Source organism: Apodemus sylvaticus, chromosome X (genome assembly GCF_947179515.1).
Source record: "Apodemus sylvaticus chromosome X, mApoSyl1.1, whole genome shotgun sequence".
In the NCBI taxonomy this organism is placed as follows: domain Eukaryota; kingdom Metazoa; phylum Chordata; class Mammalia; order Rodentia; family Muridae; genus Apodemus; species Apodemus sylvaticus.
The window spans coordinates 54,688,272-54,700,286 of NC_067495.1; the positions used below are offsets into that span (position 1 = coordinate 54,688,272).

The window sequence follows — 12,015 nt, forward strand, 5'->3', positions numbered from 1 at the left end:
ATGGAACATTTTCTAAGAGCAATTTAACCACGCACATCTGAAGTCCAAAGAAGATAATTCCACTTCTAGGATCAACGCTAGGGAAACAAGTGGACAAGGTAAATAGCTGTTTTTAAAAACTGCTTTTCACACACGCACACGCATACATCATACACAGAGAATGGGGCTGTGGGAAGAGAAAGAGAAAAATGCTGTTTTTAGAGCAGTCTGTGCCAGCAAGGTGACTGGCTGTATAACTGCAGTGCTGTGCAAGTTTGCTGACCTGAGTTTGGAGCCGTGTAATGGAAGACAAAGACCAGCACCCAAGACTGTCATCTGATCTCCATATCTATAACATGACACACATTACTCTCAGATACAAACACTTACGCAATGTATCAAATACACACATAAAAAGGTGTTAAAACTACAAACCAGGATAAAATCCAACATTAGCGGGTCAAATGCCATGACCTATCTGTAGAATTAATAATAATATAAGTGCCAGGCGGTGGTGGCGCACGCCTTTAATCCCAGCACTTGGGAGGCAGAGGCTGGCGAATCTGAGTTTGAAGCCAGCCTGGTCTACAGAGTGAGTTCCAGGACAGCCAGGGCTACACAGAGAAACCCTGTCTCGAGAAAACCAACAAGATGATGTGCATATTTGTGTGTGTGTGTGTGTATGTGTGTGTGTGTGTGTGTTTGAACACTGATAGCTACATGCTACACAATAACATTTCAGTGACAGACTGTACACAATAGTGTCCCTAAAAGATTATGTCACCTAGTAAGGTTGTAGTCCTCTAATGTTTGTATGAGGATACTCTACAGTGTTCACATAAACAGATTTTCCTCATGAAGAATTTCTCTAAGGTATCTGTCATTGAGTAATCCATGACTGCATTATGAAACTATTGGCCACTATCAAGTGGCTAAGAACAATATTGAAATTGCTGAGCAGTGGTGTTCACTTTTAAATCCCAGCACTTGGAAGGCAGAGGCAAGTGGATCTCTGTGAGTTGGAGGCCAGCCTGGTCTGCAGAGTGAGTTACAGGACAACAAGGGCTATATAACGAATCCTTGTCTTGAAAAACAAAAAAACTTCACACCCATACAATATGAATGCTAGGAGAAAATAACAACAGAAGAAAATGTTGCAAGAGGCTGTCCTCTAGTAATGAAAATTTGGGATAAGTTTCTTTTACTTATCTGAAGTCTTATTTTTCCTTAATGAAGTATTTCTGTAACAATATATGCATACAATGAAAGGAAAGATGAATAAACTCTAAAACCAGAAGTTTCCAACTAGTCAGGCTTGGTGTGGTGGTGCACCCCTTCGATGGCAGCCCTCAGGAGGAATAGGCAGGCAGATCTCTGAGAGCACAAAACCAGCCTGATATACAAGGGAAACCCTTCTTCAAAACAAAACAAAAAAGCCCAAGTTCGCAATTATTCCCAAGAAATTTTACAGTGGGTAAATTTTCATGTACCTCTTTCCAATGTATTTATAAATTAAGTATCTGTAAAATGAAACAATTCATTATAGTGCAGAAACATCTTTACTTGAAGGGAAGAGGCCTATTTTAATGGATTAATTCTTAGAATACCTCCCTACCCTCCTGGGCTTTTCTATCTCCATCCTGATGTCCATTGTGATTGACATAAACGACTCTCCAGCTCCTGATCTCATATATGGCACAACTTGTATGTTCTCACTGAACCGAAAAGGCTGTTACCAGGACACAACCTCATCTGTCACCCCTCCCTTTAATAAAAGAATGAGGCATCTCAAATCTCAACTTTCCAACCTAGCTGCATAAAGCCAGCAAGGTACCAAAATTCACTGAGTGACAGCTGCTGTCATGAAGACCTAGCCCACACTGGGCTCAGCACTGTCCATTTACTTAAATTGTCCCTGATGAAAAAATGCTAGAGTCAGGACTCTGGAAAAAAAGCCATAGCAATTAATTAATAATTGTGTACTTCTCCAAATCAATATCCTCAAATGTAACCTAGAGGCCAGCTCTATTTTGAAAATTTCAAAATGTCCCCAACTAATGACTTAAGAAAACAAAGCTCCTAGAATCAATCCATTTAATCTCAACACATTAAATGACAGTTGAGGTGGAAACTTAAGGGTTCTTTGAAAAGTCAATTGTGCTGGATGGTGTTTTGCTGGGGCAAACACGTGAAGGAGTGTTTTCCTGAAGTGGACACAGCTGTGAAAGACTAAGGCGGACTCATGAAGGAATGTTTAGCTGAAGCAGACATAGGAGAGAAGATGTTCTGCTAAAACAAGCACGTGAAAGGACATGTGATGAAGGATTCTTTGCTAAAGGCACACATGTATGGGTCCACCTTACATTGTGCATTTAAGCTGCATCTGTTGAGACTCCACAGAGAGAAATGCACCAAAATAAACTTTTGGTGGTGTGCCGCAGTTTCTTGCAGCTTCCTGCTTCCTTAGACTTGGGCTGATTGGCAGAGTGATGTTGGCTGAAACGGGCGCATGTGCTAAGGCACATCCCCCCTTGGAGGATGCATGCTGTTTGGAGGGTGTGATGTTGGAGAGTTTATAAAAAGGACTCAATGGATAGTAGCGGGGGATGAGCTGGCTGTGCAACACTAGTGGGCCCCCAGTACGTGTCCTGAGAGAGGCATAGCCAAGGACTTTTCCTGGTGTTCCTCCAGGTCCCTTCTGCTGACTTGAGTTGAGGCTGAGGCCTGGCTGTCTCTGCTAGGTCATGTCACCATTGTTGCTAACCTGACTCTACCAAACTGGACTGCTGGTGTATCTGTGATGTGTTCGTGAGCTGCCACTGCCTGTGGGACTGTGAACTGAACTGCTGATTTCCAGACGACATAGATGGGAGTTGCTCCAAAGAACCTTTCTAAACAGGCCCACTTTCCCTGTATCCTTTCTTTCCTACTACCTCTGGTGGGTGGTGGGGTAGATGAGAGGTTAAGAGTAAGAACCATCATTAAAAATAGGGTTTGAAAAAAATTTAAAGCTACTAATTAAAGATATTAGCAGTAGCTAGTATCAAGGAAACAACTATACGTGTGGCTCTAACCCAATGCTTGTACTTTTTACATTCACGAATCCATTAAATAAGATACAACTGAACCTGAGCTCCCTTCTCCTGCCTGGAAGCAGCATTTGTGGCTGTATGGCAGGCACACTGCAGAGAACCATCGTACTATGGGAGAGGAACAATGACTCACGGGTGCAGTCTGCTATGCAGTGTCACAACCTGGAGCACCTTCCTCCACACCTCTGACCTCCAGATTTCCTTGTTTGTGGATTTACATGTCTGGGTTAAAACTCTCCAAGGTTGTTTGTGTGGTGTAGTGTTTCCCTAGTTCTCTTCATGGAGCACATCCAAGTCAAGTGTTTGTCTCATGATTGTGAGGATTAAGTCTATACTTACGACAAAAGAAAGTCCTCAGCACACTGGTCTACCATGAGCAGTATATCCCGAACAGGAAGAAATTAGGGTAAAGGAGATATTTAATTTCTCTTGGGGAAAAAAACCCTACTCACAGATGGGGTTATAGTTTACTGGAGAACAAAAATAGAAAACAGAAATACTTTCTGGTAACATGAGAATTCTGCAGTCTTTGTGCACAGTGACAGCAATAGAATCCAGACGGTTGTATATTTAAAAAAAAAACACTTTTATGTTTCTCCAAAACAAAATCACTACATCTGAGCTCATCAGTAATACCCCTTTGGAAAATATTTTTTAAATTGATGGATTAGGTAGGTAATTCGTGTATATATATGGATGCTACTGCATTCTTAAAACTACCACTAGATGGAACATTCCCTACAATGCTTATGTTAGGCTGCTGTCCAGTTCACCTTGACTACATATATTAAGAATTGGGTCATGAAGTATTAATTGAAGTTTCATTGTTATTTGTGAAGTATGCTAAATTCTAAACTCAAGTTTTTAAAAGAAAAACAGTATTACCTACAAGAAAATTAAAACTTTTGTCTGAATTCCAGTTATTTGTGTTCTCAAATGTGTGTATAGTGTATGTGGGAGTATTCATGTTACAATGTGAACACACAAATGTACACACACACATACACGAGGATGCCAAGCTAATATCAGTCGTCTTCCTCACTCACTCTCTACCTCATTTATCAAAACAGGGTCTCTCATTTGACCTAGAGCTCGCTTATTCAGGTCGTTTAGGTAGGCAGCTTCTCTGGGGATCTCCAGTGTGACTCCCAACCTCTAGGATTACAGGCAGGCTGTCATACCTGTCAGTATTCACTTGACTACTGCAGATCCAAACTCAGGCCTGCACGCTTGTGCAGTGATCACTTTAACAACTTAGCCACCTCGTAGCCCCAAATTATAATTCTTTAGTCTTAATACCATGAGTTCCATTTTACTGAAATGTTCTCTTGCGAGATTATTTTTTCTTTCAGGTAATTGACATCATACTTACTTATCCAAAACTCGTGGGTCTTCTGGGCTCTTGTTTTCATATTCTAAAAGTTCAAGGAAGCTCTGCATGTACCTAAAAAAAGACAAGTCAGCACATGAGCTACCTGTCTAGCATCCTTTCCCTGCTCACGCAGGCTTTACCCCACTCCTATATGCAGCTTGAGGGCTTTGGGCTAATTTGATTCCTTCAGAACATATAGGTGGCCCCGTCCTTTTCTGTGAGATCCCTTCTCTCTCATTAATAATCACTCTTTAGTCCCACAGTCCATAGCTAAGACTATGAACCAGGTGCATCCCTGAACGCAGGCATTGGCTCCGGGAAAGCAATTCAAACTGAAAGAAATACACAGAAGACTTGCTGGAGGTTTCTGAGAAAAACATTGACTTCTCTGCTTTTGTACAGCATATGAAATCTGCAACTTCTACAGCCAGTCTTCCACCTGAAAGGAAGCTCACCTGAAAACAAAGCCAACAGTATCAAAAAACTGCTCTAATAGCTTCACCTGTCTCTGATTTAAACTAATAGGAAGAACTCATCCAATGACTGGCCCTTCTAGTTGTACAAGGCAGGTTCAGCTATACTGTCTGTTATTATAAATGCATTATAATACTCCAAGTCTACAATTTGATTACTCAAAAAGTACATATTTTTTTTGTGAAACAGGGTCTCACTAGATATCCTTGGCTGGTCTAGAAATCAATATGAGGACCAAGATTACCTTACACTCATAGAAATCTACCAGCTACAAACTCCCGAATTCAGGGATTAAAGGCATACACCACCACATTTGGCAAAAAGAATACAAAATTTTAAGAAGCACCCTGGTTTGATCCTGAAGTATATACCAAGAATACAGGAAGGCTATTTCTTAGAGTAAAAGTAACTTCATCAGTATGTACTAGAGAAAATGCACATCAGAAAGATTCTAATTTGATCATGATAGTTCTCAATAAAGGTCAATACAAGAAAAATGCGTATATTATAAAATCCTGGAGTCTTTTTTTGCATTATGTGTGTTTTAATAAACTTTTATTTTAGAATGACGTTAGATTCACAGAAAATTTGCAGAGACTAAAGAGTTCCCATACATTCTTCATCCAGTCCACCCCAAAGATGTGATTATCCAAACTGGAAGGTAACGGAAACAGTGACCTTATGAGTTCTGGTTGACCTGCTAAAGTGCTTTCTCTCCCTAGTCTCTTTTTGGTCCTAAGAATCAATCCAACACCACAATGCATTTTATCCCTTTCAATTTCATTTTCTGGGACAAGCAGTGGGTAGGAAAGTTGGTATTCTTACCACTGATCTGGGAAAACAGAGGCTTGAAATTGGCAAGTGACTACGGTCTCTTTGTGGCGTAGCAAGTGCCACCTTGCTGCTGCTTCCATTGCCTCCTGGACTCTTGGTTTGCAGAAGCCCCTCTGAATGCCCTACTACCACCTCATTCTGCTGTGAGTCGTCCTTAGGGGTGGGGTACCCAGCTTGTGAAGACACCATGCCATGACTTCTTCTAGGTTCTGAGAACAGATCCTAAAGGCTGGCTTGGCAAGGCCCTTTGTGTGCTTCTGTGATAAACTTATGAAAGGGAGTGCTTATGTGTGGGAGCGAGGAATTCTGTCTCTGGCGCACCAAGATTCATCTGTGATGAATGATAGCCCTACGTTCTTTCTAGTTCCTCCCGCTGAGAGCTGGGTCCATTTGCACCCCTTGAATCTAAGGCATGAACTGAGCAGCAGAGACAGTCCTGGCACCAGGGCTGAAGAAACATTGTCACCTTAAAAGAAATGTACCTGTGTTACAGTAGTGCACACCTTCTTTAATACAGTACTTGGGAGGCAGATCTCTGAGTTCAAGGCTAGCCTAATACTGCAGATTAAGTTCCAGGACAGCCAGAGTTACACAGAAAAACCTTGTATCTCAAAACAAAACAAAACAAAACCAAAATGTAATTGGGTGCTTTGCTCTCATCTGTATGTCTGAGCCCACAGAGGCTGGAAGAGGTATCAGGTCATCTAGAACGGGGATGACAGGGTTGTGAATCACCATGTAGGTGCTCGTAACAGCTGAGCCACCGCTCCAGGCCCTGCTTAGTCACCACTACTCTCTCTGTCTTCAAATGCTTGAGTCTTAATAAGATGTGCCACACATGAGCAAATTAGGCAGGACTCCAGCCCTTTCCCAAAGCAGTAACCCTTTAAAGAGAAAAGTTACAAATGCAGAAGAATCCAAGATCATACTAAGATTTGTAGCATGACAAGAAAGCAGGACGACTACAGGGTGGCCAAGACAAGAGTGGAGCCTCCGTCTCACATGTATACCACTTTTAAAAGCAAATGATAGGAACACACAAATGTATGATCCTAAGCTGGGTTCTTAAATCAAGACAGATTTATTTTTTTCAAAAAAAAGGAGCATTATTAAGACAATTAGTGAAATATTATTAATCACTACCTATTAGGAAATATTACTATATAAATGATAAACTTCTAAATGTGAATATTTATATCATGGTTTTCTAAGAGTTATCCCCAGAGATTCCTGTTAAAGTTATCTACGGGCAAAGGAGCATAACGTCAACATCAATCCAAATGTTTCAGGAAAAACAATGAGTTTGTGAATGATGTCAACCGATAAAAGGAATAATCTGAAATATATCCTCAAATACTCGTGATATCTATTTGGAAAGCGTAGGTATGTTCAGGAGAGCACCTCCTTAGAGATTCCTTGACTGCAAGGGATTCTAAAATCCCTCCTGGGTCAACACGCTTCTTTTCCCACTCCTCTTTCCAGCTTTTCCTTTCTTTTCTAGCGCTTCTTTGTTAAATGGGGATGTTGTTTTATTCATCTTGCTTCTTCTTTAATACCTAAGACATGGTTATTAATATATGATTAAAGAAAGAAAAAGAAAAGGTCTAAGGCAAGGGAATTTTTTCTAAAGAAAAATGATCACACCAGATATTTGAAATCAAGAACTGTTGATTCTAATGATTAATACCAAGGGCAGAATGTACTGGAGGTTGAAGACTTGCTGACCAGATAGCCTTACAGATGTCATTTCTTTATAAGGTTGCAAGAGCCTCTGTAGACCTAGAATCTTGTGCTGGTCACTAATAGGCAACCATGCAAAAGAAAGTTTCCTTGGTAACTCCCTAGCTCTACCAATTCCATTTTGATCCTGACAGTGTTTACATTTCTTTCATGCATATGTATATGTCATATTATACACATATACACATATATTAATATTCTCTCTCCCCATTCAAGGTAGGAGAGAGAACATAAACATGAATTAGGAAAGAGCAAATATAGTCAAATGTTATCAATGAAGCTAGATGAAGGTATATGACAATTCTTTCTACTAGTCTTGCAATTCTTAAGTAGGAAATTAGTTTTTCAAAATAGAATGTGCACGAAGAAAAAGAAATGATAGTCTGAAATAGTCTGAAATAGACACAGACAATGGAAAGGATACAAAGGAAGGTTTAACACTGTAATCTGAGTCTATAATTCACTTTGTCAGTGTTATATATACAATACAAAAATAAATTTGGTATTTAGTCCTTGTTCCTGGTATAGTTCTTAAGCCTTCCAGAAGGACAGAAGTATCTTTTGTTACTCAGAAGAAGCATCTATTGCTCACATAGGAGTTATTCTAATGAAGTCACTTAGGGTGGGGCTCTAGACAGTGTCAACATGATCTTGATCAAAACAATGAGCAAGTAACTAGAGATCTTAAACTTTTAGTCTACTCCCAACCTCTGTGGACGTATAAGGACTGAAAATGAAGCTCTATAAAACCTCCTGAATTAGGAGATGCTGAAGGCTTTGTAGTGAACACCTGGAGTTGCCAACAGAGAGAGTATAGATGCTACAAAGCCACACCAACACCTTGTCTGATATATTTCTTCCGTTTTGCTGTTTCATTTCCAATCTACCTGCAAGTATAAACCAAGTGCCTTCCTGAGTTCTGTGATCCACTTTAGCAAATTATAAAACCTCAGAAGAGGGTCATGGAAACTCAATGTACAGCCAGTCAGTCAAAGGCATGGGTGATCCAGGACTTGTAGTTGACACGTGGTGTATGGGGGCTCAGTCTTTGGGGTCTGTGCTGACTTCAGATACTTAGTGTCAGGACTGAACAGAGTTGCTGAACACTCAGCTGGTGTCTGGAGAATCAGAATTGGTTAATATTGGAAGAGTTCAGAGGCAGTAATTTACTTTGAAGTTCCTGAAGTAAGTGCTACATTAGCAATGGAAACTGGTTAATGGCTATAATCTACTGGACCAAAGAACATGGCTTTGTCTAAGGAGGACCCTCAGCATAGTGGTCCTGGACAGTGACTTACATTACATGAGCAAATTTTCAATGATGGTCTTGAAGCAATAAAGAAGTCTTATGCAAACAAGTATTTGTTGCTCCTTCTTTCTAAAACAAGTTATGAATCCAGAGCAGAGTGCAACTATAATATAAAATCTGTAGGCATTGTTTCTCTGATATTTCCTGCAACCTAAGGACTCTGCAGCTCATAGTCGTGAGCTTCTTGTTGCTTTTCTGGAAAGGGGATTAGACTGTGAACCTCAAAGACCATCTAAAATGATGGGTAATAGAGGAAGTCCTGAGTGAATGCATGCTGTTGACATGGGCATGGCCTTTTGAGGATGCCAATGCCTCAGACCCATTGGAATGGCAAAGCCATCCCCTGGTCCATGTGTGAATGTTGGCAGTATGTACAGAAAATATCCACTCAAGTTTCCTCCTCCCAGATATGCACAGCCTGAGGCTGTTTGCCTACAAAGACTCCCTACCTAGAACTGCTAAACTTACCACCTTATTCAGCTGTAGACCATAAATCTGCCTCCTTAATTCAGGTCTGATGTTGGTGCAAGTCCATCAGAATGCATGGCTCACTCGACTCCAGCTTTTCTGTATGTGTGCTATCATTTCTTCATTCCCTGTCATTTGAATTAGGTCAAGCTCCAATCCAAGCAAGGTTATCACATAACACAGTGCTTTTCAGAAAACCTTATTCTTGAGGAATGGCCATTGAATGTTCATTCTTTATCAGAAGCCAGGCCACCACAAACTCTCTGAATTTGAGCTAATTTTCTTAAGCTGGTAATTTCTCAAGATGGTCCTCTGCACCAGTCAATTCCACCCACCCATCAAGGAACAGTACAAGACCACAGCTAGCATTTTCTGCCCCTGTTTTGTTCTCAACACTGTTCCTGATTAGCAGTATGTGTGCCACTTGGTCCTTGCAGTCCTCCAGGTTTCTCCACATACTTCCGCCATGCTTATTATAGTACAGTAGACCAAACATACAAATCCCTGTCTAAAAACATGCCCCCTTTTCTTACAGCTTCCCACTCAGTGACCTCATGGGGGGATCATCACAGACTCCATTCCCTCTGTTAGAGAATGCATGCTTTACAATCAGAGCTGTAACTGAGTTAACTTTGTTTTAACTTTGGATCTTTCATGGAGCAGATGCAGCATAGCCTGGAGATGATTGTTTTTCCATGTGAGGTTCCCCTGTAAATGACTTACTCTAAAAAGTATTTCCTTCATGAAATATCTTTAAAACAAAAATAAAAGAGGCAAGGCTGAGACTTCCTAAAAGCTGAAAACATCTCTCTATCCAAAGGAGGGCAATGGGCTAGGCACGTGGCTCAGTTAGGAGAGCTTGCCTCACCTCTGCGGTCACGGCACTGCTTCCATCCCCAGTAACTGTACAGGGCAAACACGTGTGTACTCCCAGCACTCAGGAGGCAAGAGGGTCAGACATGCAAAGGACACCTAGGCTACAAATGGAATTCAAGGCCAGTCTGGGATACAAGACTCACTGCCTCAATGTCTTTCTTTCTTTTTTTAAAATCAAAGTAGGTCCACTGATACTGGTCACTGTAATGCCATTCCTTTCTTTTATTTTCTATTTTGTTTCAATGAGCAATCATGTCTATAACAAGAAAAATGAAAGGTTAAGAAAGTGTCTTATGGTTCAAGATACTTACATTAAAATTTTTAAATAAAGAGTTGAAAGCTTGTAAATGCAAAGAAAACCCAGCTATCCTAAATGCCGCATTCCCAGACAGACAGTATGCATACTTCTGTGCAAAATGCTTGCAGTGCTGAAATGTTCACAGCATTTACTTACCAACTCTGAACTAATCCCACAGAAGGGCGGTTCAACAAGTTATCCGGCAAAAGATTAACCTCTCTCATGGTGTTAGCCAGACGCACAGGAAGTTCCTTGCGCAGAAACATGTATGAAGTTTTTTCACATGCATTATCCCTTCCTATTAAGAGATGAAAAAATTCCATAAAATTAACATCTAGAGACATAAAATTCTCTCATGTTCACAGAATTACTACTAGTCAGAAAAAGAAAATTAAGTAATACAATGAGGTCTAGTTAAATTTTCATTCACTGAAATAACAAGTTTAAGAAAACGACTTAATTGGAAGAGAAAAAGAACATTTATTCCAAGAGGCAACTTTGAAAGCAATTTTTTTCTTCACACAAATAGGTACCTAGTGTTACCGGCCACAACATAAAAGTGACCTGGGATATAATTTGAGCTTGCTTTCAAATAAACATGGTGTGGAAATTGCCAAGTACAGAACAGTGCAATGTGGAAATCCACTATTGTTCATAGTGGTTTTCTGGGAGGCAACATGATCTGTTCATTCTGTAAATATGCCTACTGTGTGCCCATTTGTTAGGAGTTTTCTTCCAATGTAAAGAAACACATTGCTCTGCCATCCTGGAAGCAGAAGCTCTGTGATTCCAAACAAGCAGCTCTAAGCCACACAACTAATATGTCTCAAAAAAAAAAATAGCTTACAATGTACTCCCAGTGAGTGACCCACTGTGACAAGTCCAAGAAGGAAAACCCTACCCTATAGAAGGTCAGTGAGCTAAGGCAGGCATAGAAATCGGGCTGCTCACATGTGGAACAACAGAAATGGAGACTAGACCAGTGGCTCCGAGAGCTTGGGGAGAATGGGGATGGGGTGGGCTTTATTGAGAGCTCCTAGCTGAAGTTAGAAGTACTAAGTTCTGGTGTAATGCTGTACAATATGGCTAACAATTATATACCATTTTTTTTCCCAAAAACTAGAAGGAAATTGAAAGTTTGACACAGAGAAAAGGACCAAATGTTTAATGAGACAAATATGTTTAACCTGATGTTAACATTATGAAACTATATCATGTACTGAATATTTTATAGCACTCCATTATGATTAATAAAAACAAGAGTAGGTTATCACCTATCATATTTTTTCAAAAGTAAAAGACAAGACATGGTTGGGGAAGTCTTCTAGAGACAGGTGTGCATTTACATAAACAGCAGGATAAGAGAAAAGGCATCTGGATACCTAGAGAGGAAACCTGAGCCCTTTTCCCAACTGTTTTGTGGCCAGAACACTTCCCTAAGCCTGTTACAGACTTATGGCTGGTGATAGGTATGAAATAAAGTATATGAGCTTTGGGGAGAGAAACGCCCTCTGGACCCAAGTCAGCCATCTGATGTGTGTGAAACGTTTGTGAAGGCTTACCACACCTCTGA

General features: G+C 40.4%; 1 protein-coding gene across 1 annotated transcript in view; it reads right to left on the reverse strand.

Moving 5' to 3' along the window:
• Positions 1 to 12,015, reverse strand: part of Pdk3 (pyruvate dehydrogenase kinase 3) — a 67,722-nt gene that overhangs the window by 39,215 nt on the left and 16,492 nt on the right. The window contains exons 2-3 of the mRNA XM_052170096.1: positions 10,599 to 10,740; positions 4,444 to 4,515 (exon numbers count right to left, since the gene is read on the reverse strand). Coding sequence (XP_052026056.1) covers positions 4,444 to 4,515; positions 10,599 to 10,740 — 214 coding nt within the window. The remainder of the gene's footprint in view (positions 1 to 4,443; positions 4,516 to 10,598; positions 10,741 to 12,015) is intronic.